Here is a 27,541-nt window from a genome sequence, read left to right as displayed (position 1 = left end):
TTTAATTTTAACATTTCAATTTCAAATTTAAAAGAAGTAATATTTCAAAACTTTTCGAATCGAAATTGAGTTATCACATTGAGATCAAATCTTATGCGCTTAAAATGGGTGTGACCGCCATGCGACCCTAATAAGTGTCTAATATGTGTTTATTATTTTACATTTTGTTGTCATAAATTTAATATGCGTCAAACACTTATTAAGGCCACAGAAAAACCGCACTTATTTTGGGTGCAGAAGATTTGATGTCATCCTTAGTGATATATCTCACGGATTTGGATCACATCTGGATCCAAATTGTAGGAATCCTCACATCTTAGCCATTCATCATGCATCGTGCGGTCAGAAATCATTTCACCTTTTTTTATATAAAATTAAACACTAATAGTACTTGATGAAAACTGGTCGCACGATGTACGATGAACGGGTAGGATGTGTGGATCCCTACAAAGTGGATCCGGAGAGGATCCTTTTCCATATCTCACGTCGAATGGCTAGTTTAGAGTTGATGTGCCGTGAAAAAAAAAAAGTGTTGTTTTCAGAAGCAGGTGTAGAGCTGCTTTTGCTTTTTGCTGTTTTGAACCCATGATTTTGACAAAAAGCATTTTTTTTAATTTACTAAGGGTTTTTTTTTAATAACACCCCATAAATTGTTGAATACACCCCCCTTAATATTTAGTGTTAAATGGCTTGTATAAAATGACTATTTAAACCCTATTTTTCTCAAAAAATAAAACCTAAAATTTAAAAATATAAAAAAAAGCAATTATTTTCTTCCTACACCCCAAATCATGAAAAAAAAAAATCCTAAAACTACACGTAAGTTTATTTATAATTTTCTACACACCTACACTCACAATGTCTTGTCATTATGTTTTTTTAATGTTAAGTATTTTGCAACATAACAGGCAAAGATATATTCTGAAATATTCAAATCTTCTTTGAGATAGTTTAGTAGTGTTTTTTTTTCTTTCTTTAGCTAAATTTTTTTAAGCATGTTTGCTGTTTATTTCTTAGGATGGGTAGAGGTGCAATATCATTCAAGCATGATTGCAGAACCGAATTTTTAACCTGGGAATAGCAGGGTATAAATGGTCTCTGGTAAAAAAAAGATCTTCATGGCTAAATTGGTTGTGGGCACTGAACTTTTCGGATTTGACATTTAGATAGATTAGTAAATTATGAGCTCTAATAAAAAAAAATGATCTTCATGGCTAAATTGGTATTTAAACAAAGCAAGTGAATACCATCATCCACAACCAAGATGCCAACACCCAGTCACCGAGAGGAGATGGTTCAACATGTTAAATAGAAGCAAAGGAGAAAGTCAAAGTAGCAAAACTATCTGTTGGACAAAAAGAAGGAAACAAAAGATCATGGGGTGTGATATCTACACATTCCGTTTTACTTCTCATACGTCTTTTGAATTTTTGGCCGTCGGATTAGATGAATTGAAGAAGATCAACGGACAAAAATTATCAAAGGATGTGTGAGAAGTTAAATAAAGTGTGTGGATTAGATGAATTGAAGAAGATCAACGGACAAAAATTATCAAAGGATGTGTGAGAAGTTAAATAAAGTGTGTGGATAGTACACCCAAGATCATTCCATGGAAAATAATAAAAACCACATGAGCAAGAATATAAGCTCAGATCAATTTTTTATAATGTTTTATTTAAGGTAACAGATGCATCGACTAACAGAACTTTAACATAATAAAATTTAATGAATGTGGGGGTTGCATGTGAAAATGTAAGTTGTATGTTGAGAATGTGGAGTGTGAACGTATTATGAAGAAATAAGTGGAGTGTGTTAAAATAATTTTTAGTTGAAAAAGTAAATGTGAGATGTATTAAGCATGTGAGATTTATTTAATAATATGTGGGGTGTCAATATAATAAACCTTTTACTAAACACAATTTGAATCCTAATTTAAAAAAAAAATTACTTTTAAAATAATTTCAGCAATGTCAAACCAGTCCGAAATGAATCAAGTTTTCCTAACTTGGAAGAAGAACGGACAGATTACACACGTGTCAACCGCGAAATCCTGCCGTGGTGTGTCGCTCGAACTCAAAGTTCTCTACTTTTCTTCATCCCCCTTCGAAAGAAAAAAAGAAACAAACGCAAGAACCCTAACTCCCTCCTCTGAGCCAGAGAGTGAGTCACGGTAACCTATTTCGCACCAAAAATCGCCGTCATCCACCTGAATCAGTCGCCATGCAGTTCTCTCAGGAAGACTTCGATCGCCTCTTGCTATTCGAACACGCCCGCAAAACCGCCGAAGTTAACTACGCTAAGAACCCTCTCGACGCCGATGTTCGTACTCTCTCTCCCCTCTCTCTCTCTCTCTATCTCTGTCAAATTTTCACCTGGTGTGCATTAACCGTGTCGTTTTTTACTGCAGAATTTGACGAAATGGGGAGGAGCGCTCCTCGAACTGTCGCAGTTTCAGAGCATTGCGGATTCGAAGAGCATGATTACTGGTAATTTTTTATTATTATGCGTTCATAAACCCTAATTAGTAGTTGTGTTGGTGTTTTTTTCGATTGGAATTTGTGTTCTGTAATGAGTATTCAATTGAACGTAAAATTTTGATTAGATTGCATTTCGAAGCTGGAGGAGGCTTTGCAGATAAATCCCACGAAGCATGATGCGCTGTGGTGCCTAGGAAATGCCCACACCTCTTTTGCATTTCTCACCCCTGATCTCGACGAGGCAAGGCCTTATTTAGATAAGGCCACTGGGTTTTTCCAGAGGGCGGCGGATGAGGTTATATTATTGCATATCCGAATTTTCAAATTGTATTATACTTGAGTATTCTAAAATCCAAGAGAGCATTAACAGTAGGTTTGATTTTGTAGGACCCGGGTAATGAGCTTTATCAGAAGTCCTTAGAAGTCACATCTAAGGTATTGCTACTGTGATTCCACTTGCAGGCTGTTCTGTTGGTGATATTGTAATATTGTATTGTGAAACGGTCGTACATTGACCTCGAAGATTTTTTGGCTACCTTAGATATTTAGTAGGTAATATAGTGGAAAGAGGAATTTAGTAGGTACTAAAGTTAAAAGGTGGGGGCTTTGTAGACTTACGATAATTCAAACTTGAAAACAATTCAGAAATGATCTGTTGGGCTATGACAACCTTCAGATTAAGGGTCACAGATGCTAAATTGCAGCCAGACATGGATATATCTAAGTGGTTATGGGTATGAGTGGGCAGAAGAAGTTTTATTTCACTTTGTATAAATATGATTTGGTATATTGTGGCCAAAGGCCTAAAAAACCAAAAAAGAACAAACAGACCTGGGACCTGAGTTAAGTCATCCCATATGAAGGGATAATAGTTGGGAAGGATTTTCTCATGTTATAGATATAGTTAGGTACCATGCACAACTACTGTTGGCGGGCGGATATGAGGCGGCGGTTAACTAACTATAGCATAGGTATCAGGGCGAGTGTTTTGAAGGTCAATATCATTTATCAGGAAATGTCTTGTGTCTTTATGTTTATAGTAAGAAGCAATCGTGTTCTGTAAATTGGATAATTTTAGGACCTACTATCGAGTTCAGTACCAACAAATTATTTTAAGAGGTTGTTATCATAGTTAGTTTAATACCCTTTTTATGTAATTGCATTAATTTGAATCTACATTGCAAGTGCAACGGAGGTAATTGTTGGTCATGTATTCATAGGCACCAGAATTGCATATGGAGATCCATAAGCATGGGCTTGGACCATTGGGTCAACAAACTCTGGGTGGGGGTCCTGCTCCTTCTTCATCCAGTGCAAAGGTTAGATTATCAAATTAATACTTTATTCTAAGTGCATTCTGTTCCAACATGTTTGTTTGTCACAAATGTTTCTGTGTTTGGTTGTCAGCTGGCTGTATTTGATATTGGTATTCAATTACTTTGTTTGTCACAAATGCTTCTTAGTGTATAGATGCAAGAAAACTTCATTTGTTTTCATTGAACTTCTAATAAAATTGTTATTTATTCCAGAGTTCCAAGACCAAGAAGAGCAGTGATCTGAAGTATGACATATTGGGATGGGTTATACTTGCTGTTGGCATTGTTGCATGGGTTGGAATGGCGAAATCCCACATGCCACCGCCACCCCAAAGATAAGCTTTATTATATATCGTAAGAATGAAGTAACCCTGCCAGTGCATTTGGTTGAAGGTTAATATTTTCTTTAAGATATTCATCTGGTTGAGTTGTAGTAATTCAAGTAAATCATGTAATATGCTGGTACATGTTGATTTTGGCCATAACTTTTTCTATGTTGCTATGATAATTAGGAACATCATTTTTAATATGAATTATTGTTTTCTCTTCTGCAAATATTGGATAGTCTATGTTGGTTTGTTTGCATATGATCCCATCGAGCTACTTGCTTTGCCTTGCTCTTTGGTATCCTCTAGAGGTTTTCTCAGGATTTCTCTGTTTTTTGGTTGTATGATAAATATGTGTCCTAAGAGGTCTAGTCTAGAATTCTCTCTTTTATTTTTAGTTCCAAATTAGCCAACCTTATAAAGGATGCAACTCTAGCCAACTTCACTGAAACAAAATACCCTTAATCTGATAAATCACCATCTCTGCCCAAAATTGCCTGTGTCTTTGGATGTGTGCTCTAAACCCTCCACAGACAATCTCTGCCCAAAATTTGAGATGATTTTTTATGAAAAAATTGGCAGCATGACCACTTTTCCGCAACCAACTACTGTCTTTCCCTCCCTCCATTGTCTTATGTTTTTGCCATTAGTGTAGCGGTGACTGTATTAGTGGAAACCTCCTTAAAGAGAACCATTTGAGAAATAATTATATGGTTTATCTTGTCTTATTACCCCCAGGGTTAACCATGGAAGAAATGTTTATTATTCAAACTATTGTTTGAAGCTTCCAGTCCTCTTCTTCGGTTACTGCAACATAAAAGCCGAGTGAAAACATGTATCTGTATCCCAAATTTCCAGTTGAATTTTCTGCTGCTAATATGGTTTTACCAACATGGCTCTAGCAATCTGGTGTTGGACATTTTGGATTTCCACCAATCTATAATTATTAACTAATTGTTAATATATCATCCATGTTAAGTGCCCAAAGCATATAAATTGGTAAATACTTTGTTACTTCCTTATGATGATGAGCTTGACCCAATCATGATAGACCTAAGTCAGATTTTTTAAAAGAAGTTGGAACTAATGGAAATCATGTTTTTATTTTTTTCAAATATGATTTATTCATGGAAGATAATGCACTATAAAATATTCATTATAATCTTTCACAATGAAATGTTCCTCTGCATGAATCATTAGATGTTCTCTTAGAAAAGAAAAATCAACATGTTAAAACACACGTAGGGAGGCTGACACTTACAAGTGGTGAATATAAAGGGATTTAGTTAACCATCTTTAATGAGATGAAGTATAATATTGGTCAGTTATTATCTCAAGCCATTATTTTGGTCTGAAACTCTTCCTATAGGCTAAGAGTACGCCTCTCATGTTTTACATGGTAAACTCCTATGTGGGTACATACTATAATGTTCACTTTGATCATTGTACTTAGAGGTGGCAAATCAACTCATTGGGTTAATGGGTACCCATTAAGGCCCGTTTAATTTGACACCCCCATAATATAGAGGTGAGATTGGTAGTGGTGATGATGGTGTAAGGTGAAATCAAACTAAATGGGTCTTAATGGGTACCCATTAGCCCAGGGTTGATTTGCCACCTCTATGTAACCAATAGAAATCTCCCACTTCCATGGAAATAAAGTTCTTATGCTTTTCTTACCAGTTATTTGGTTCATTATGTGGAAGACCAAGCCCTGGGAGCTAAAATTACAGGCAGAAATATTTTGTGTGCTTGAAAACTTAAGTTAGCTTCGTAATCAGTTCTTTTACTTGCAAATCTCAATCATTTCTGAGCTATAAATCTATTGTCTTAACACTCAGTATCCTTAACAATTGAGTTGACTGCACTCTGGACTGAATTAATAATAACTCCCTACTCGAGATGAGAATTATTAGGGTGTATCTGGTACGGGAAGCGATGTCTAAGAAAAGTAGTGATGCAAAATCCTTAGAAATAAAACTGTGGATAATCTGTTGAGACCTACTTTATTTCTGGTGCTCTTTCTTTTGGCTCATGGTTTGGTCACTGTAGGAACAAATTTGTTGGGAATGCAGCTTCTTTCCTCTTTTAGTAAATATTCTATATTAAACATTCAGTCTTTTATATTAACAATCATTGACCTTCAAAGTAATGATTCTCTTAGTCTAAACTATAATTAGAACATTTTGAGCCCCACTCTTTGTGAAACTTTCATGTTCTTGTCCTCATAAGTTTGCAGTTGTAGTGCTTTGTTCTAGGCTTGGGAAATTTTAACTTACTGTTAGGCCGATTATAAAAATCTTTGTAAACCTAACACCGTTCTTTTTTCTTTTCTTTTTCTTGGTTCCCCTTCTTTGGTATGTATTTTGTGGCCTTAAAGTTGTTTAAATTGTTTATTGAAGGTCAAAATCATCTAATATTTTGAAGGCCATTTGCTTGCAGTTGTGATGATAGAGATGAAGTTGTTTTCCTTTTTTAGTGAGAAAAATTAACTAGAATCAAACTCTTTGAACCAAACATATTAGCATAGAGTATATTATTCTTATAGCTCACTCGAAAGATCCGCATACCAAATAGGTGTCATGTTCGGAAGCTTAATAGATTGACTGGTAAAAAATCTTTGAAAGAACTGGGTTGAGTGATTGAAGCGGGGTGCCAATAGGCAAGGTTCTAAAAGATGCTAGGCTCTAGTCGTGCGGCAGGCTGGGGCCTAGGCGGATTAGGCGGATTTCAATAAATTTATTGTATATTGTTTAAATAAACACCTATTTATACTTTAAAAAAAAAAAACATAATTGTATTGGAATACATAAATTGCATAATAAAATGACATATAGATTATAAAGTTTTAGAGCATATTGAAAACATGGGGAACAAGCATATAATGAGTGTTCATCCAAGTATTCAACAAGCCTTTTACATTTTATTGAAAAAATAAAATGCAAAATGAAAGTTATCGATTTTCTGTCAAAGTGGGAGTTGCGACCTAGGCGGACACTTAAGCAGGTCTAGGCGGCCTTTTTCAAACGCCTAGAGGCTAATCGGGGCGGTGCCCAACCTCCTAGCACCTAGGCGGGAATTTTTAGAACAGTGCCAATAGGGATGATTTGCAGAATCTAGGATGCATCATCGTGTTTAATTATTAAAAAACTTCCTCCCTGGTCTGCCGCCAGTTTCTCTTATTGGTGTGGGTAAGGTGGCATTTTCGCGTTGGCCGCCTTGCCGTTAGTGGAAGCAAAAGATGCTCTCAAGACCATAATATGGTATTAGTCCCTAATATATCCAGGCTGGTTGTTGGGTGGATGCTAGGAAAATACTTTGATAATGTTAAAAGCAGCAATAGTTAGCTAGGCATTCCACTTTCGTTGCCTTTTTTTAGGGTTTGTTTATTCTTTCGATCCTCCCAGAAGGGTCTGTTAGTACTGGGGAGAGCCTTATAGGACTATGGAAAATATATTGCCTGTCGCAAAGACTCCCTACTTTTTGTGTATGTGTGTCTTTTGTTTTAAAATAGGGTCCTCTTTGGTCGATCCCCGTTGGTTGAACACCAATTGGTGGTCTCTGTCTGAGATTTAATTCTTTTTAAACACTCCTCATAGGCCATTATAATGGCTCTTTTCACCAATAAGGAGATATTAGGTTGCAAAAGTTTTTATTGATTTGTTTAGCATCTGCCTTTCATGCTTTGTGCAAAGTAGAGTCCTCATTATCTTTAATAATTTCAAAGTTTAATGAGACTTTGCAGGAGGACAGGCGCCATGCTTCTTCCTTCGGCGTTGTGGGATTTCAATTTGGTTTACTTTATGGTCATTTGCTTTGCCTCCTTTATAGTTTATAGTTTGATGTGCAGCATTGGTGATAGGCTCCAATGATATCGGGTGCTTTAGGATTGAGAGCAACCTCCAAATTGATTGATAGATCAAGTATTGGATGCTTGCGTCGGCTACATCCTCTCGAAAACTGGTTTGGTTAGTACATGTTTGTATATTATTTTGATAGCAAATGCATTATATTCTCTCTGTTTGTGGTTGGCAAAGGGAGGGCAAAGTTTTTGGCTTTGGATATTAAAGTCTAAAGATGGTTTTACTTTGTTAATTAGTTTAATTAGTATGTGGTTTCGTGGGGTCCGCTACGTATGACGGAACTAGAGTGTGACGGAGTCATAGTTGATATTATACTTGACAGTGGATCTTTGCGTATTAGACATCTTGCTGGATAGATTGGTTATTATATTTGGATTTGGAAGCCTTTATATTGCGCATTGATGAACTTGGGGAATTAAAGTAAGGGAGGGATGGATATCTCTTGTAGTCTTTTCTGTCTACTCTGTGTCTCTTTCAACAAAATGATGTATGAAAACTTGCTTTTTCTGCACCTGTATTTTACGGGAACGGGAACATATCATGCTTGTACCCAATGGTTTCGCTGCAGTGGAATTGAAATTGCATCAATTTGTTGCGAGAATATGCGAACTTTTTAATCGCACTTACTTTTTTACGTGGGTTCTGAGACTGTTGATCTGAATCACTGATCATATGAGCTGTTCCTCTAAGGGCGAGATTTATAGATTAATAGTCTAACATCATAATAAGTTTTGGAAAAAGAATGTTAGATGCTTGATTGTCAAAAGATAAATAGCAACGTGATCATGGTTGGGACACTTGGATTGGTCATCCGGCAGGCCTTTAGGGGAGGAGGAACCTCTTATTTATTTTTATTTTTTTAATAATAAAAATGAGATTAGTTGTGGAGTGCACATCACATCGAATTTTAACGACCTGAATTGTTTATTTATCAAGTTGCACCTCAAAGATTATCTTTCAAAATATTAGTTAAATTGGAAGTATTCGAGGCATATAATGAAGTTTAAAAAAAATTGACGAACAAAGTGTTGAAAGAGAAACATTGAAATTTTTATCGTGATTATTAAATGGGTAAATGATTTCTGATTGAATTGATTTTTACAAGGATGATCGAGACTTACAATACATGTAGTTCATATCGTTGAAGTTCGATATGAAATGAGTTCCATAACCAACTTTCATTTTTTGAATAAAATGAAAATTCATTCCTTTAAGGGGCCTGAGGTCATCCTTATCAGGTTAACTGCTGGGCTCATATCAAGAAGGGGTTGAAATTCTACTTGAATTACCAATACAGCACCCTACCATCTTTCACTGCCCACAATTTTACTTTTGGCCCAGAACATAATTTTGGCATCGACTGGGGTCTTATGCTGCTATGGTGGGATATAGGAGAGAGAATTTGGCAGAGTTGCCCCTATTATCGAATGGGATTAAAATAAAAATACTTCGCAAGAGGGGTCATCTCCCAGTTCTGAAAATTCCTAGCTAGAGCCACCTAGGTCTCACTTAGGCATTAGATGGTTGGGTACTGTGTTAATTAATCTATAATTGTTTGAAATTTAAGAATTGACGTTTAGAAATGCTAAGCACTTGTCTAGATTGCAACTCTCAATTAAATAGAAAACAGATCTTGATTTTAATTTTTCAATAAATTGGAAGAAACGTATTGAATATTTGTATGCTCCCATTATTTCAATGTGTTCTAATTCTAATACTTTATTATATGTTATTTTATTTTGCAATTTACGTGTCTTAATACAATTATATATATATATTATATATTTTTTTAAGTATAACTAGATATTTATTGATATATTCTCTATTAAATTATCACAAAAATTGTCTAAGCCCCTCTTATGTCCCTCCTAACTACCGAGGCACCAGCATCTTTTAGAATTTTTATGGAGTTTTATGTCAAGAAATGCACGGAAACGAGTCGGTGGTGGCATGTGCACTGAGACGCAGAGAAACATAAGGCCTCTGTGGTCCGCAAATATGTTGGGCGATTTGGAGTCCACGTGTAAAACTTCAGATTTGGTCTCAGAATCCGCCGGAAAAACAAGGGTACTTTGGAGGTTTCCTAACTATTCTAATCTGAATTGGCAGATTTGACGTAGTACGAAAAGCAGATCATGGTCTGAGGCTCACCAAACAACGTTAAAGAAACCCAGATTTATAAAATTATTGTGTTTTTTGTATAATTAAAAATGTATTTTGTGTAGGCGAAAAATGTGGCGGCGAACCTCCCGAGTCCCAGCGGGCCAGCACACAACCACAAACAGAGCCGTCGAATCAAGGGTTGAAATTTGAAGCGACTGATTTAATTTAATTAGTTGGGTTTAAGTTTAAACAAATCAGAACAAATTGTTACCCACGAATTTGTTTGAGATTGTGGATGATAGTTGTATAATTAGACATGTTGGCATTGATGCGTTCCAGCTGCTTTTGCCTATTCTATGGACTTTGGCTTTCATTTTCACATGGTAAATGAGTTCAACAATATTTTCCAACGTGACAACCGGCTGTTTCTTGGTGTGCATTGGTTTCACGACAAATTTTCTGTGTGACCGTGACATTACATGTTGCTAGTATTTGCGAAAATCGAAGGAGGCCATTGGGAGAACCTTGTTTGGTAAAAAGCCTTCGAACGAGGAAAAAAAGTACCACTTTCCTAACAACTACAAAATTTAGTTGATCATATGAGGTGTTTGCCGATTTCTCACAACAAGGGAGAAAATTGGCGAATTATAAAAGTTTAAGGACGATAATTGGCTAGAGTTAACGTTCAACGAAAAAATTGACAACTCCTTGCAAATTTGATGGAAAATCGACAAATACTAAATTAACATTATTTAGAAGCCACACATGACCATCTTTTGACCAGCAAAATAACCCTCTCGCTCGCACTGTAAAGCAAGCAAAGCTATGTGCCACCAAGATATACACTCTTTTGGCATAAAATTAATGATATTTCCAATTAATGGTGGTTTACCGCAGTGGTGGAAAACAATCACACCTATGCATCCTGGTGCAAGTTCAATCCCTTCTAATTCTCCTCTCCTAACAAACCAACCATTTAATCCACTAACTTTATCGTTCTACTCAATGATATTTACAAAAGCTTTTAACAATATAATCTAGAATATCATATACCAATGTACCAATGTAAAATTTCAATACAACCTTAAGCACATACAACTCCATCACAAATACTGATAATTACTCATTAGGCGCAAACATCGACACACCCATATTATAACACGAGATAAACAGCACAATAATACCATATAATTGTCACATTTAAAACTTTATCATGTTTCATGAGAACAATAAATATTTTGTGTTGGAACAAATATATCTTCAAACACATGCTCGTTGCCCTGAATGAATACATTGAACAGAAAATGTATGGTCGTTGATGGGATCTTCTTGGATCTTCAAACGTCAAGTTGGTTCGGAAAATCAACAAAAACAAAAGGCTTGGATTCGTGATTGTGATTTTGATTTGGAGGTGGGATATGCTTCCAAGTGTGGGTTTCATTCTTGAACTGACATAAATTCATTTTTTATAATTTAACCTTTTCAATTTTTAGATTGTGTATGGCACAAAACCCTTATGTGCACTAGATAAATTGTCAAATATTATTATTATTCTACGTGTTATATACATGAGTGGGCATATTGTTGATATGTTTTCACATTTATGGTACACCAACAACCAATTATGAATAACATAATAAATAACAATTGAAAGAATTCAATAAGGTCGAGTAACATTTTTCAAGATGAATAATATATAAAAAAAAATATTCCATTTTAAATCTTTACAAGGACAGAAATGGTCCTTAGTTTGGGTATGCTTAACCATGGTTAACAAACTGACCTAGACCCTTAACCCAGTGAACTTTCCACATACTATATATTCAAATCAACCCACATTCTATCTTCATGACAAATGTCCATTTCTAGGCAACTCTACTGGCTTTTAGAATTCCCCCACTTAACTTCAAATAGTTATGAAACTCTTCATGCTAGCCACCCTTTCAATCATAGTCTTTTGGTTTGGAGCTACGACGTCGTACTCAAACTCTCTCACTCTCACCCTCTTCCTCCTCTCATTCTTCAACCTTTTCCTCATCTCCCTGGGCCACTGGCTCGTTCCCGGAGGCTTTGCATGGTCATGTTACAGTCATGACCAAAACTCTCAAAACGGGTCAAGCCTTCGAGGACCAGCTGGGTGGCCTATAATAGGGTTCCTACCCCATCAAATGGGTTCTCTTGCCCATCAAAAACTCTCCAGTATGGCAACATCCCTCAAGGCAACCAAACTCATGGCATTCAGCTTAGGCACTACGCGTGTCGTCATCAGCAGCCATCCGGACACTGCTAGGCAAATCCTCGGAGGCTTGTCGTTTTCCGACCGCCCGATCAAGCACTCAGCTAAGTTGCTAATGTTTGAACGCGCCATAGGGTTTGCTCCTTCAGGAACATATTGGCGCCACCTGCGCAGGATAGCAGCTGTGCATATGTTTTCACCGAGGAGAATCGGAGGCCTAGAAACCCTAAGGCAACAGGTGGCTGATGAAATGGTGGTGAAAATTTGGGATGAGATGAAGGAAAATAGGGTTGTGGGATTGAAAGCAATATTGCAGAAGGGTTCTTTGGATAACATAATCCAGAGTGTATTTGGCACTAATTATTTAGGTTCAGAGAAGGAGGTTAGCACCAATCGAACGCTAATGTTGCTAGTTCAAGAGGGGTACGACTTGATTTATAGGTTTAATTTGGAGGATTATTTTCCCTTGAGGTTTTTGGACTTTTATGGTGTGAAGAGGAAGTGTCACAAATTGGCGGCTGAGGTGAAGTCTGTGGTGGGGCTAATTGTGAGGGAAAGAAAAAGAGCAGGAGATTTCGGTGGCGGCAGTGACTTTCTCAGTGCTTTGCTAGCTTTGCCGGAAGAAGATAAACTAAGTGATTCAGACACGGTGGCTGTTTTATGGGTGAGCAATCAAAAAACTGTCTTAATTTTAAATTGTTCCTAATATAATTCACTATATTTTCTCAATATATATGCAACTATTTATATATATATATACACACTTTATATAATGTTGTATGCATCATATAATATTGATGACATCTTCAATAAACACAAATTCATAAAATTAGATATATAAAAAATGTATATGACATTTATATAAGTGAATAACTATCAACTGTTGATATGCATACACTAAAACTTATTAACTTTCAAATTAACGATTATCTATATGCATGTGAATAATTGTTGGGTTTTTTTTTCCTTTCAAAATGTGAAAAATTGTTGTTAAGTGACAGATCAATAATTATGGGGGATAATTTTCCCTATAGATCGGACGACTTTATGAAAAGTGAGAATCCAAAATCCTGCTGACTTAATCGAGTCAAATTTTAGCAGCAAAAGCTATTTAGTCATGATTGGTGACATAATAACACCATACCCTAGCTAGATAACTTGGCAAGATTCTAAATTATATTATTGTTTTATTTAGAGTCGGTTTTTCTTGAATATGTTTGTCTCAACATTGATACATATTTGACCATTAAATTTGATTCAATAGTCTTTTATCACTTATTTTTAATTATTGAATCAAATATATATATATATATATATGTCAACATTAAATGTTTGTAAATAATCAAGAAGATTGATTTAGATTCCGTTACCATCAAGTTCAAATAAAAAATGAACCCGATAATATGATGGGAAACCTTTCACAAATTATTTACTATGATTAAATCATATTCCGTACGAGTTTTATCTGACAATATGACCTATCTCTCTTTAATGCTCGACACGTTGATCTCCTTTCTATATTCTTGGTGGAACATACACATGCATAGTAATAATATTAGGTTAAATTAATATAATTAAGATTTGTTTCCCTAATAGTTTTGATCTGCTAGCTCCTAGTACAACCATAAGATTTTATGTGCATAAATTAACGAAGCCTATTGTCTTTTGGTTTTGTGACATTGTCCAGGAAATGATATTTAGAGGGACAGACACGGTTGCAATACTTCTTGAATGGATTATGGCAAGGATAGTCTTACACCAAGACATCCAAGCCAAAGCACAACAAGAACTTGACACACACGTGGGGAACAAGAGGCACGTGCGAGACTCCGACCTTCCGAACCTGCCGTATCTACAAGCCATAGTCAAGGAAGTTCTCCGAATGCACCCTCCGGGCCCATTGCTATCATGGGCCCGTCTCGCGGTCCATGATGTCCACGTGGACAAAGTTTTCATCCCAGCTGGCACAACTGCGATGGTCAACATGTGGGCCATAACCCACGACCCATCCATCTGGAAGGACCCAATGGTGTTTAGGCCTGAAAGGTTTATTGAGGAGGACGTGTCAATAATGGGCTCGGATCTCAGGCTTGCACCATTTGGGTCGGGCCGGAGAGTATGCCCGGGTAAAGCGTTGGGTTTAGCTACAGTGCACTTGTGGCTTGCTAGGTTTTTGCACCAATTCAGATGGTTACCGGCAGAGCCTGTTGACCTTTCGGAGTGTTTGAAGCTCTCTCTCGAAATGAAAAAACCACTCACATGCCACGTTGTCCAACGCAGTGCATTATGAACTAAAGTAGCTAGCTAAGCTAGTGGTTATGAATAATTAGGGAAAATATATATGCATTGCACTGATTAAAAATTGTAGAATGGTGTGAGTAGTGTTGGAAGTAGGTAGGGCGTGGTTTGCATAGTGTATCTGGGGCCAGTAAAATGGGGTATTAGGAAAGGACTCTCAAACCCAACATAAAAAAGTAAGTAAGTAAATCTTGGCTCATGAACATTGTAAAATAATGTTTTGACTATTTATAAAAGCTTGTGGATTGAACTTTTGCATAAATGTTCAACATGTTACTTTATTACAGACTATATGTTTTCTTTTATGTTCTCTTTTTCTTTATAAAAAGAGGACTAGTTGGTGATTTTTTTGTGACATTCTATCTTTTTAGGATTGAAAAAATTAAGAAATACATTTTTACCTCTTCCTGTTTAACATCATTTGATTCATACATTTTTGCCTCTTCCTGTTTAACATCATTTGATTTACCTGCACCGGGACTCAAATCAAGACGTGCTAGCCGCCTATATATTCATAGCGCTTTATAAAATTTTCTTTTCTGAAAGACTGAAAAACATGGTAATTGGAACATATCCACACGTCAGTATCGTTGGTTTTTACTTTAGAATTTTAGTCTATGTCAATAAACAACTTTAATTTGACATAAGTTCACAAATATTTTATGTCACCACAACAGTCAATTGTAATTAAGTATCAATTTTACTACAAACCGTAAATTGAATATGAGATTACTTTCTCCAACCAAGTATTAAAGACACTACCGTTAAACTTCTATAAATTAATAGCACTGTAATAAAAAATCTATTAATTTAGAATCGAACTATTAATTTATCGAATAATTAATAACTTATTAATTTATCGAGGTTTTCCTTATTTTTTAAAATATTTGTACATTGTATTTGTTTCATGTTTTACGAACTAACAATTCTAGATATTCGTTTAACCAAGTAAAATTCATGAATCTACTTAATTGTTCCAAAAATAAATGTACATTGTTTAATGTATACATCCACATCATTTGATTTACAAAATTTGGTTTAGAAATTTAGCATTACCCTTTCATTTTATGAAAATTTAACCAAACAAAAACTCTATTTAAATAAACAAAAGTCATAGTAACACAACATATCATACATACAACAGTAGCGATTGACTTCTCATATCAAAACTGTAAATAAATAAAAAAATTATTAATTTATATATTACATGAGACCTATATAAATTTGTTATAATATATTATCTTATAAATTTAACGAATTAATCAGCAGGTTAAGCAAGTTAAGGAAAGAAACCGAATCTTGGTTTTTAAAGATTAGTTACATGATTAACAATCACACATGACATTGACCACCATGTCCACTAACCATTGTTAAATTAATTAAGTCCGGGTAGGTACGTGCGTAATCCATATGTAGATGATACGATCTAAACTGTAAATCCATGCATGGCTTTGGTTCAGTAGTCTTGTCATTTCGATTCTAATTAATTATAATTAAACTTTATGTGAAAGATCACGAATCTTTACTTTCACCTAATTATATCTCACCAAAACTTAAAGTCGAATAACTAGTTATAGTTTCCACTTAATTGAACCTCCTCCTTAATTAATTAATTAATTTACCTTCTAATCGAGCCACCTTGCAAATTCTCTTTTGGTGTAAATTGAATTCAAAAACAGATTACATCAAAATCGTTTTCAAAACAGCTTATAGTGGAGTCGAGAAAGAGTCTTTAAAATCCATCAACCTAAAAAGGAAGGAACAGCTAGTGATGAGTTTTTGAGTTGTCCTCGTAGCAAATTATTATCCACCAACATCTGCATCAATACAATCTTAATTTAGTGTGACTCATTATATTGTTGTATAGACAAAAATACCGAACATGCTCGTTTTGCTTGTCCTTATCAATAGCAATTGGAAACAACAGTCCACCTAGTGACATTGTTGGAATTCTCACATTTATATATATTTTGATTGTGGGGTTTTTTTTTTCCCGAAAAAGGAGACCAGTTGGTGGCTGGCATCCATCATTCTGGTGGCTGGCATCCATCAGCTTTCCTCTGGCCACTATTGTGTGATTAACTAGAGTTAGAAATCGAATTTAGGACATGCTATGATTGTAAGGTTGTCAATAATATTGTTAAACAAACATATTTTGTTAATTAATCACGCATAAAACTACTTTTATATAACATAAAACTACTTCGAATAATGTAAAAAGTCTCACATCGTAAACATGACAGAATAAAGTACAACTTAAACTGAGTGTTTCAACTTCTATTTGAACTGAGATTATTTTTTGTTATAAAAGCATCATGCATGTGTTTGGTTAGCATGGGATTAAGGAACAATATTTGATGTGTGACCAATTAGTAGTTGGTCGTTGGCCCTCTTCTATGAAATCTTGACAATTATTAGTTAAAATCATGCCTATGATTTTAATTATGGAAATAATTTAGTGGAATTTACATGATTATAAAGAAAATATATAGGTTTGTGTCACCATCTCAAATCTTAGCCCCAAAGGCATTCTATTTTTGCTAATTAATCAACCCTTAATTAGTCTGCTTTGTTTCGTACGGATTGATGACTAAAGATTGTAAACCACTAGCTGATCAAAACAAAAATGTCTCTTCTTTCTATGATGAGAGAGAGAGAGAGAGAGAGAGAGAGATTCGGAGTCCCACGAAAACTTGCTGTAATTAGTCATTAGGGTTTTCAAGTGGGATGCATTTTGTTGATGGATATAGATGGATGGATCATGCAGAGAATATGTCTTGTGGACCAACCCATATTCCTTAAACTTGTACATAATGGTAAAGATATTTCAAGGCATGTCCCAAAGTTTTGGCTTTTTAAGATCCAAATCTTTAGCTTTTGTTTAAAGCCGAATCGCTTTAGCCCACGTTTGCTTTCCCACACATTGCATATAACTTAAAATTGCCATATGTTGATGCTCCACAAATTCAATTGGGACCCCCCCCCCCCCAATACATGTCATGTTTGTTCAAGTTCTTATGTTTTTCATTTTTCATTAAGCTTCTTCGACACGTTGATATTGCTAAATTGGCTCAATGTTTGAAGGTGTCTCTACATGTAGTAGAGTAACATATTTCTTACTTTCTCATATACTTTTAGGGTTGTAACTTGAAGTACTCGTCAGCAATTTTAAGCACAACAACTTATCTTCTTTGTGATTTCTTAACAGTGAGAATGCCAGTAAGATTTTGAGTATGTCAACTCACAAGAAGATGAGACTCAAACGTCATAGGTTTCAACCCTGCCAGTGAATTGCCCTATGCGACAACCATTATCTAGCAATATTTGAGATGTGTACGCATATGCTTAAAATACTCTCTTATTGATCCATTCATAAATGTAAATAAACTATAGAAGAATACTGAACTCAGAAGTTTACTTAACATAGTTATATTAGTCAAGTTGATTTCCAATGTGTAAGGAACTAACTAAGGATATGTATATCTAAGGGGTAGGCAACCATGCATGCGCGCATTCCAGTAAAGTTTAGTGTAAAGGAGCAATATGATCTTAATATATATATATATATATATGATGGAGCAGATTTACGTCACTATTTTTTTCACACAATTTTTGACACACGTTTTCGTGAAATGTTTTTTTTTTTTTTTTTTTCCGCAAGTGAACTACAAGCTACTTATGTATACAATAACTTGCTTGGCTATATTGATTCATTCCATAAAAGGAACTAATTAATAATTTGGACATTAATTGAGAGGTTTTTCTAAGTTGTGATTAAGCGAGGAGTACTTAATTCGTTTCTAAATTAGATGATGATCACTTGCAATTGTAGCATTTGGGTGCGTACGTGGGGTTGTTTTTCTTCCATTAACAGAACAGAAAGACAACAATAATTGAACAAAAAATTCATTAATTCTCTGCATGCAAATGAGGGATAATGGTTTATACCTCAGGGTAGTGCTTTCACAGTCCCCCCAAAATACCATATAACATTGTAATTTATATACATGAAACAGATCTGTGACACCATTTTTTTATACAAGTTTTGGCACGTATTTTTGTGGGATCTGCTTCGTAATGTATTTAATGATCCAAACCATTTATCTTTTAGGTCTTCCTTCAAATATTATGTCTATAAAAAATACCCAAATATGAAATCATATGATCGTTGGACTAAGAGTTTGGGGTTTCTTTGTAGAATTATATTCATTATTTTCTTCATTACAAATGTATGTCTTAATGATTTTGAATTTGTCTAATTTTTATGCAAGGAGGATCTATGATTTCAAATAGTTGAAATACACATAGTGAACCTCACAAAAACGTGTCAAAAGTTGTGTAACAAAGTGTCACAAATCTACCCAACATATATACATACAGTAAAAATACTTCAAATAACACTACTAAATTCTACACATGTTAGTCACCTTAGTGTGTTAGTGCCTTGTTTGGTGGCCTAGATAATATGAATTAGACTTTGAGTACAGTACATAGTTGGATGAGACTTTGAGTACAATATATATTGAATTAGACCCCAGTTGGATTTCGACCCAAGGTTCGTGCCCTAATTCGAAATATATTTAGGCCGACTAAATAGCGGCCTTGCCACTCGACCAATTTAATTGGACTTGCCATCCTGTGTATTGAACGAACTCTAACTCTTTCATTCATAATTTTTAAAATCAAAACGAATCATATCTCTTCAAAATACCAATCAGTTAACAACTGTTCGATTTAATATTGAACAGATGAGGTTTAACAGGATATGAGATTTCATAGAGTTGGATTCCCTCTCAACCCACGACCAATATAAAGCTCACTTTTCTCAAATGTAATCTTAAATTTAAATTTGATAACTTTAACGAAAATCTCTTAGTATTGTTCATTTTAACGAAAAACAACATTGTTATACTAAAAAATCAATCCTGGTACTTTTCACTTTACCATTTATTTTGTCTTTATCGTTAAAACTCAAAATTTTCAAACTCTTTTCATTAGTTTTCTTTTTAAATTTACATGTCTAAAATTTGGACAGGTTTAAAAATCCATAAAATTAATACAAAAAAAGAAAATACAAAACCCCAAATCCAATATCATTTTGGGCCTTAACTCTAAAGTTGAGCCCAAATACGAAGTGGGGCCGCCGTTTGATGGGCCCCTTCAGTTGCACGTCGTGGCAAACACGTGGAAAACATCAATTTAATATGAGGGTAGGTGGAGCTTCCGTAGTCCTCCCAAAAGATGAGGTTCAACTTTCAAAATTTTAAAGAGATTCTCTCAACGAGGTACTTTATAAAACAATATTTTACGCAACAGGCCTCTAACTTTTTAATTCTCAACAAGTCGCCCAAACAAAATGCAGCTGAATTGTATTAAAGCTTTGGATATTTTTCCTTCTTCTCTTTTTGGCCAATTGGTCACAAACATACAATCCTTGCTCAGTTGAGCGAACTATATAATATGTTCTTTATTTTATACAAGGATATATTTACACAATGGATAAGAACTTTATTGGCAATATCAATTTAACTTTATTTTTTTGGAATATAGATCCATTCAATTTTTTTCGTGTTTATAAACTACGACTAAATTAATAATTTTTTTTTTTATAATTAAATCAATAATGTTAAATGGTGTGGTTTGATTTAGTTTGAGTCAAGGATGGAGCTAGAAATTTATATAGGGCTGAACTAATTTAGTGACCATTGTTGGGGTATTAGACTTAATTTTCCGTAACATTCTTACTTGAACACCAAAAGTTTTGGTCGTTTTAAACTTAGGGTGTACTATAGACTCTAGTTGGCTCCACCCTTGGTTTGAGCTAAAATGAGCAGATAAATCAAACTAATATTGGATGGTTTAATTGTGTGCTATGCCACATATGAAAAATACATCTGAAAAAGAAGTAACCACCCAATTAGCAACTGACCTTGGATATTACATGGTCAATTGCTACTTTCGCAAGTTAGCAGATTGGGTCATGCAATATTTTATTCAAAATCATTGTTTAATAAAGAGTATGAAAATATAATTTGGATCTCATAAGATAAGATAAAGTTAAGATATTAATACTCGCAGTGAAAAATAAAATTTGAGGACTTGAAAATTTGAGGCCTACCTAGCTTTTTTCATATGATTTTTAAGGTTGATTTCATCTCTCATGTTTTGCTTCATTATCTTGTTTTGTTTGATTTCCTTTTTAAGTGCACTAAAATAATATTTTAAACTAATGATCTAGGCATGAGTTTTATAGATCAGTTGGTTAGAGTATTCATCTACAGTTCATGACTAATTGGTCCATGGACACCTGATTTCCAATTAATTATAAGAGGTTTGATGTTTGATTCACACTAATGAAGACAATATGTATTTTCTATTCGTTTGATAGGAACACAAGAGTGAGAGGGCAAACTAGATTGAAATGGAGTAAAAAAACGTTATGATGAAGCTGATGAAGGTTGAAAGGGAGAGGAAAGTAGAGGTTTGGTGAAGTGCCTAATTTGATATCTTAACGTTTCCAGTAAGCTAGATCTAGTAGCTCCACCCGTCCGCAATACATGGAAGGATTGGGGTGGCTGATCAGGAATCGGTTGAAAAATCCCAATTACCAAGGAGCTAATTCATTCAGAACTCAGTTGACTGCTTCTATAGATAAGGCAAAGTGTCATTGGCTCAACGTTATAGAACATAGGGCTTCGACGATACTACAGTTCAGCTCCCTCATGAATTTGTCTTGAATCGGGATCTTTTGGCTCAACTTAATCCCAATTTTGCTGAAGGAGCAACTCCATTTTTCAACTTGAATTGGTCAAAATTTATAATGAGTTCGATATTAAGATTGTATCATATTGTTACTTTTTAGTTGTTGACAAGCCGTTATAAAAATATATTTCTAAATATTACATCTCTTGACACGAAAACATATTTCTTTTATCTTGTTTCATACAAGACTTTACTTATTAATAATGATTAGTATTAAAACTCATTACTCCTAATTCATATTAAACTTGTTTTAACAAGCGAAGACGAAAAATGGAAAAACGAATATAAAATCTCCAATGCAAAGATAAATATTCTTAAGCAACTGAACGACAATGCAAAATGAATGTTAGAAAGTGACCAAATGCAATTAAAAGACCACAAAAAGACAGGGGCCATGGTGGAATATCCAAAAGTCAAGCGTAAAGTTTACAAATTCCGAAAACTGACGTACCTCTGTAAATGAAATTAAGACAAATACCTGGAAAACGATAATACTATATGTCTCCATCTTCGAAATTTCAGCAAGAAAAGCATAAAATAAAAAAAAATATATCTTCCCCACGTGCACGTCCCTCACTACACACCAAAACGAACATACAACCTACATCTTCACCGTTCAAACCCACAAACCCGCCACGCGTCAATCATCCAACAGAGAGTACGTCCCGCACCCGCACCGATGAGTACCGAACCTTCCCCTGTGCACCCCATAAGAAAGTCCTCGACCGATCAAAAAATTTCAAAAATTCAGAGAAAATTTTTGGGAGAATTATTTATCACCACATCCCTCTGTTCAGACAAAATAAAATTTTCGATCCCTCCGACTTTTCCCTCTCTTTTCCCTTGGAGGGAAACCTTAGAAATCCAAAATCCCCTGCTTCAACTAGCAGAGCAAATTAGGGGTTTCATAAATGCTTAAGCTTCACTGACGGCGATCTTTCTCTCTGCTGATTCACTGTTTGGTTACCGGAATAGCGGCGGCGGCGTCCGGCGTTTGGTATTCCGATTTGATTTTAGCTCAGGTACGTAATGTGGAGTGAGAGTGTTTGGTTCTTGGTTTAGTTTGAGTTTGTAGCTCTGGTTTTTGTAAGGTGCATTTCTTGAGCTGAATTTTAGGGTTTGTTTGGTTTTGATGTTTTGCATGTTGGGTTTGTGGGGAAATTTGTGTTATTTGCGAGTGAGAAGTGGAATGGAGTGAGTTAATTTGATTTGATGTGGTTGTGTTTTATGATTTAGCTTTGTGATTTTGGTAAAATGGGTTTTAGGGTTTAAGCTTTACTTCGGACTGATGATTAATTACATAATTTTCTACTAATTGAGCTTAGTTTCGGGGGCACTCTAGCTGCTGATTGATTTCTTGGTTCTCGTTGAGTTTTTCGATTTGCGGTAAATTTTTCTTGAACCAAATGCTGAAAAAAGGTTGCATTTTTCATTCACCCCAAGTTTTGAAACCTTGAGCTGTTTGAATTAGAAATAGTTGATTCGCCGGTATAGAGTGATTAAGCCTCGGATTGGAAGTTATTATGAATGTAGGATGCTTGACTTATTAGCCGATTTCTGAAATTTGAATTCTTTCTTCCAAAGTCAAGTAGGCCACCTTCAGCCCTCTCAAAATTAAGCTGTTTAATTCAAGTCAAAATGCAAACGAAGAAAAGAAGTTCTGGAAGAACTGCTGTGAGAGAGCACGCTTGTCCCAAGGTTACAAGAGCTCAGAAGAAAGCATATGAAAGTGTGCAAGTTGTGGAAAAGAAAGTTGCTGACCTAATTACATCTTCAGCAAGGAAGCAGAGAATAGGTAGGTTACCTTCTTATTCGTTACGCAATAACCTCGGGAAATGTTCCCCATACTTGTATGGAATATATTTAGTGCACATTTTACTTCTAATTGTTAAATGGTGACATACATCCCCTGACAAATTTCTTTTGGTAGCATACTTGTATCCATAGTGGCAATTTTGAAACTTTTTCTAACCCATAGAGGCAGAAGAATGGCTTCCAATTTCTCTTTGTTTTTTTTGTCGTCAAGATTCTATCCAGTTACTGTTTTTAATTGTCATTTTTATACCACAACTTTCAGATGGCACTCATAAAAAGAATGGGGGGCCTGTTACTGCAACCAATTCAAATTTGAATTATGACTCAATGCGTGATGGGACTGCTGACACTTGTTTGGGGCATGATGCTATGCGTGATGATTGCATAGATATTAAGGTAATTAACTAGCTATGCCATGCCCAGCTCAGTTACGTTGCCTATAAAGCAAAAACAAAAAGAAGAAGAAACGAAACAGAGCATTCAGTAGTGAAAATTTTCTCAAATTGACCATATCGTATCATACTGCAGGATTGTAAAGAGGGAACTACTGATTGCGAAGCAGAAACTATATTTTCTCCTGCCTTTCACATATCTAAACATGCCGAAGGGGAATCTGATAATGGAGGTAGATGAACAAACATTTTTTATATTTTATATATGTATTTCACATTTATGATTATGTAATCGTGTCTCTTTCCTTCTCTATTAATGGTTAAAAAGATCTTACCGAAAAGTTTTGTGGTTTTCTTGAGACTGTTGTGACCTTACGGTTTTTGTTTTCCTAGTTGATTTTGTTAAATTCTTTGGAAATGGAGACCACAGTTATCATCAAGATTGTGAAATAATGTACTCAAGGGTTGATGTGCTGAATGGTCATGTTGTTCAAGAGACTTCCGAATCCATGGTTAGAGATGAGAGGAGTTACTGTGAGAACACATTTTCTTCAGTAAATATAACATGTCCTGGTAATACAAATGAAATGAAACAAAATGTATGAGCAAAATAGAATGCACAAAAACTATGTGGTATGTGGCACAACTAATGTGTATCCTCATTTTAATGCAGTTGTGGATCCAGCCACTATTTCTTCTGAAGTCTCAGCCATATATCTTGCCATGAAAAATTCCAAGTTGGAATGTGTGGATGAACATGGTCACGAGCCCATGTCAACTGATTTATACACAGATGATGACGAGTATGAGGAAGTTGATGACTTTGATCCTTACTTCTTTATCAAGAACTTACCTGACTTATCAGCAGTTGTTCCAACTTTTCGGCCGATGCTTTTACCTAAACAGACACGGCGTTGTCCTCCTACTAGTCTTGTTTTGGACTTGGATGGTGAGAATAATGGCAAACCGTTGTATCATTTTTTATATCCTTATTCATTAATTCACATGACTCTCAAGTCTCAACTTAGGAACGATTTGTAACTATACATCTCATTGTTTATGGACTGTTCATGGTTCATGAAACTAAGTGTTGATATGTGATAGGGTGTTGCATTGAGTTTGAACTTTTGCCTGTTTCTTCTGCCAAAATAATCTGGATGTGTCTGAAGACAGTAACTTCCTTGTAGCATGTTTTGCTTTTGTCATCTTTATGATGAGAGTCAAAAAGAACATTTGTTGATAACATTTATCTTCATTTCAATTGTTATTGCTTGATTATTGTAGCTGTATGGTAGGACGGGGGATCGGTGCATGAGCATTTTCTCATAGCTGTTTGTATTCTGATGGAAGATCTGATTAAATTGTAGTCCACTTATCTGCATTCGTTTTTCCTTATAAGGGGTGCCAAATGTGTCTTTTTCTAGGACACAGGCATGCATTTTTATCTCACTATATTGTTTATATGATGCGACATTTAGTCCTTGATTTCTATCATTCCTCGCGTGTTGATGTTTTGTTTGAACTATTGGTTAGATTTGCATGCTAAGACTGATTTTGATCTGGCAGAAACCTTGGTACACTCCACACTAGAACCTTGTGCTGATGCAGACTTCACTTTTGCCGTAAATTTTAACCTCCAAAAGCATACAGTATATGTCCGATGCCGTCCTCATCTCAGAGATTTTCTGGACAAAGTTTCCAATCTTTTTGAGATCATAATATTTACAGCTAGTCAAAGTATTTATGCAGAGCAACTTCTAAATGTGCTGGACCCAAAAAGGAAGATATTTCGCCATCGTGTTTTTCGGGATTCCTGTGTTTTTGTGGAGGGGAATTACCTCAAAGATTTGTCAGTTCTTGGTCGTGATTTGGCACACACTATCATAATCGACAACTCTCCACAGGTATGCTATTCCAACCTTCCCCGCTCTGCCATTAGCAGTTATCTGTGCACTAAGCCCTTGAAGGTGATTTATTGAATTTAATGTGTCTAGGAGCATATTTTGGCATACTTTTTGGAGTGTCTTTGTTTTTCCTTGGATCAGTGAGTTTCTGGATAAGCCTAATATGGTGATGAATAAAAGTGAGTTGAAAGAAGCTCCATCTAGCCTTCTGGTGAAATTTATCAGCATTATATGTTTCGAGTCAATGGTCGATCTTCAGTTTTTTGCTTGTAATGTACATCGTTAGTGGGTTCCCTTGCCTGCTTGTGGAATCAAATGTAGTCGGTCCTTTCTAAGCTTTTGGTGAAGCCATGTTTGGAGCAGTTTCAACGGGATGTATCAGATTTCATTTAATGAACATTTACGACACGGATCTCAGATTTCATTTATGAACATTTACGACACTGGATCACTTTGTCAGGGACAACTGAAATGTGAAATATGAAACACGAATACAACTTAAATTATGCTAATTTCAGGAGGAAACCCGTAGGATTATGTTTGTCCTTTCTTCAATACTATTAACTTTGTTTTTTCTAGGTGTAACATTTTGGCGTGTTGGCTTTATTTCAGGCATTCGGGTTCCAAGTAGACAATGGAATTCCAATTGAGAGCTGGTTCGATGATCGTTCTGATAAAGAATTACTCTTCTTACTTCCTTTTTTGGAGAGCTTGGTTGGAGTAGAAGATGTTCGGCCACTAATTGCAAGCAAATTCAGCCTTAGGGAGAAAATAGCTGCAGCTGTTTATCCTCTTCACTCAAACAGAGGCGATCCTTTCGAAAGGTAAGCCTTCAATGTGAATGATCAGTTTCACAGTTTGAAATCTCTTCTGGGTGTATTTTCTGTACTTTTAGAACCAGAAACGCTGTTCTGTTTGTTGTGAAGTTATGTGCTTTCATTGAGAAAGACGGAGATACAATTGGGGTGCAACATGGGTCAAATGCAAGGAAGACACATAAACTTTTGATAGAAAATTTGCTTACAAATAAGTTTCCTACTAATTTAAAGGTCTTATACATGTTTGAAGTGTTGGAAGTGGAATATTGTTTGCTCGCTGTATTGATTGTTAAATTTTTATTTATGAAGCTTTGGCTTCGTATTTTAGCTCGAAAAGTCTTTGTTGAGAGATTAATTAAAAAAGAACAGAGAATTTGTGAAAAGTGTTCTTCAGTTTATAACATGAACATCTTGTGACCTTGCTCGAACTTTGCTCGGATAATCCACCGTATACCTGAGTTCTGATGGCGAGTGTTAGAATATAGACTTCCTGGCTTTCGACATTATGCTCAATGAGAAGTGCAACATCAGACAGAGGCTCAGCCGTTGTTAAGACTTAAGGGTCGCCGTTTGTCTCTTGGTTCTGTGAAGAACAATTCTAAAGCATTTGGGTTGAAATCTTCTGTCTCTGTATCTGCAATGGCAGTTTGCAAAGTGAAACTGGTGGGACCAAATGCTGAGGAGAATGAGTTTGAAGCTCCAGATGAGGTTCACATCCTTGAGTCAGCTGAAAGCGCAGGGCTGAAGTTGCCTTACTCTGCAGGTCCGGTGCCTGCTCTACTTGTACTGGGCTGTTGGTTTCAGGGTTGGTGGATCAATTGGAGGCGGTGATCTTGGATGAGACGCAGATGGAGCAAGGATATGTGGTCACCTATGTCTCATACCCGACCTCCGATTGTGTGATTCACACACACAAAGAAAGTGATCTCTATTTGCCAAAAAACCACAATGAGTGAAGGAAGAACTTCCATTTGCTACACTCGCCCGGTCAAACATCTTTTTTGCATTATTTGAAAGTGGTTGTAGCAAAAGAAGAAAAAACTCTAGTAATTAATTAGTAATTACCATATAAGTTTATTTGACACTAAGAAGTTGGGTTTTCTTTTGAATATGGTAGAATTGTGTACCATTTTTCCCTTGAAATGATATAAGAAAGAAATTAAACCTGTCCGTTTGGGGTTGATTTGGTACAGCATCTGCTTTATCAAAAAGTTTTTTATTACTACGCTAT

At 35.5% G+C, this 27,541-nt stretch overlaps 3 protein-coding genes across 5 annotated transcripts; all 3 read left to right on the top strand.

The window, feature by feature from the left end:
- Positions 1 to 2,035: 2,035 nt before the first annotated feature.
- LOC137737688 (mitochondrial import receptor subunit TOM20) lies at positions 2,036 to 4,348 on the top strand. The gene is made up of 6 exons (XM_068477234.2): positions 2,036 to 2,319; positions 2,408 to 2,486; positions 2,603 to 2,772; positions 2,865 to 2,912; positions 3,698 to 3,796; positions 4,007 to 4,348. The coding sequence occupies exons 1-6, from the start codon at positions 2,221 to 2,223 to the stop codon at positions 4,130 to 4,132; spliced, it is 621 nt and encodes a 206-aa protein (XP_068333335.1). The 5' UTR covers positions 2,036 to 2,220; the 3' UTR covers positions 4,133 to 4,348.
- A 7,585-nt stretch (positions 4,349 to 11,933) lies between these two features.
- On the top strand, positions 11,934 to 14,881 carry LOC137736432 (cytochrome P450 78A5-like). The gene is made up of 2 exons (XM_068475699.2): positions 11,934 to 12,985; positions 14,009 to 14,881. The coding sequence occupies exons 1-2, from the start codon at positions 12,002 to 12,004 to the stop codon at positions 14,609 to 14,611; spliced, it is 1,587 nt and encodes a 528-aa protein (XP_068331800.2). The 5' UTR covers positions 11,934 to 12,001; the 3' UTR covers positions 14,612 to 14,881.
- Positions 14,882 to 22,090: 7,209 nt separating this feature from the next.
- On the top strand, positions 22,091 to 27,480 carry LOC137736817 (uncharacterized). Of its 3 annotated transcripts, none has more exons than XM_068476092.2 (8): positions 22,091 to 22,403; positions 22,966 to 23,176; positions 23,459 to 23,592; positions 23,725 to 23,821; positions 23,982 to 24,161; positions 24,262 to 24,537; positions 25,155 to 25,492; positions 26,105 to 27,480. In XM_068476092.2, the coding sequence occupies exons 2-8, from the start codon at positions 23,020 to 23,022 to the stop codon at positions 26,318 to 26,320; spliced, it is 1,398 nt and encodes a 465-aa protein (XP_068332193.1). In that variant the 5' UTR covers positions 22,091 to 22,403; positions 22,966 to 23,019; the 3' UTR covers positions 26,321 to 27,480. The 3 variants fall into 3 exon arrangements, with proteins under 3 accessions (XP_068332193.1, XP_068332194.1, XP_088538982.1); XM_088682856.1 differs by having other exon boundaries at positions 22,262 to 22,403; positions 22,971 to 23,176; XM_068476093.2 differs by lacking the exon at positions 23,982 to 24,161.
- The last annotated feature ends 61 nt before the right edge of the window (positions 27,481 to 27,541 follow it).

Source organism: Pyrus communis, chromosome 13 (assembly GCF_041283825.1).
Source record: "Pyrus communis isolate YQ-2024b chromosome 13, ASM4128382v1, whole genome shotgun sequence".
In the NCBI taxonomy this organism is placed as follows: domain Eukaryota; kingdom Viridiplantae; phylum Streptophyta; class Magnoliopsida; order Rosales; family Rosaceae; genus Pyrus; species Pyrus communis.
This window is presented reverse-complemented; position numbering and strand designations above follow the sequence as displayed.

Coding starts and splice junctions, on each gene's coding strand:
- LOC137737688 (XM_068477234.2), top strand. CDS start 2,221: ATGCAGTTCTCTCAGGAAGACTTCGATCGCCTCTTGCTATTCGAACAC. Junction 2,320..2,407: donor AGAACCCTCTCGACGCCGAT/GTTCGTACTCTC, acceptor TTTTTACTGCAG/AATTTGACGAAATGGGGAGG. Junction 2,487..2,602: donor TTCGAAGAGCATGATTACTG/GTAATTTTTTAT, acceptor AATTTTGATTAG/ATTGCATTTCGAAGCTGGAG.
- LOC137736432 (XM_068475699.2), top strand. CDS start 12,002: ATGAAACTCTTCATGCTAGCCACCCTTTCAATCATAGTCTTTTGGTTT. Junction 12,986..14,008: donor ACACGGTGGCTGTTTTATGG/GTGAGCAATCAA, acceptor GACATTGTCCAG/GAAATGATATTTAGAGGGAC.
- LOC137736817 (XM_068476092.2), top strand. CDS start 23,020: ATGCAAACGAAGAAAAGAAGTTCTGGAAGAACTGCTGTGAGAGAGCAC. Junction 24,538..25,154: donor TCTTGTTTTGGACTTGGATG/GTGAGAATAATG, acceptor TTGATCTGGCAG/AAACCTTGGTACACTCCACA. Junction 25,493..26,104: donor TAATCGACAACTCTCCACAG/GTATGCTATTCC, acceptor GCTTTATTTCAG/GCATTCGGGTTCCAAGTAGA.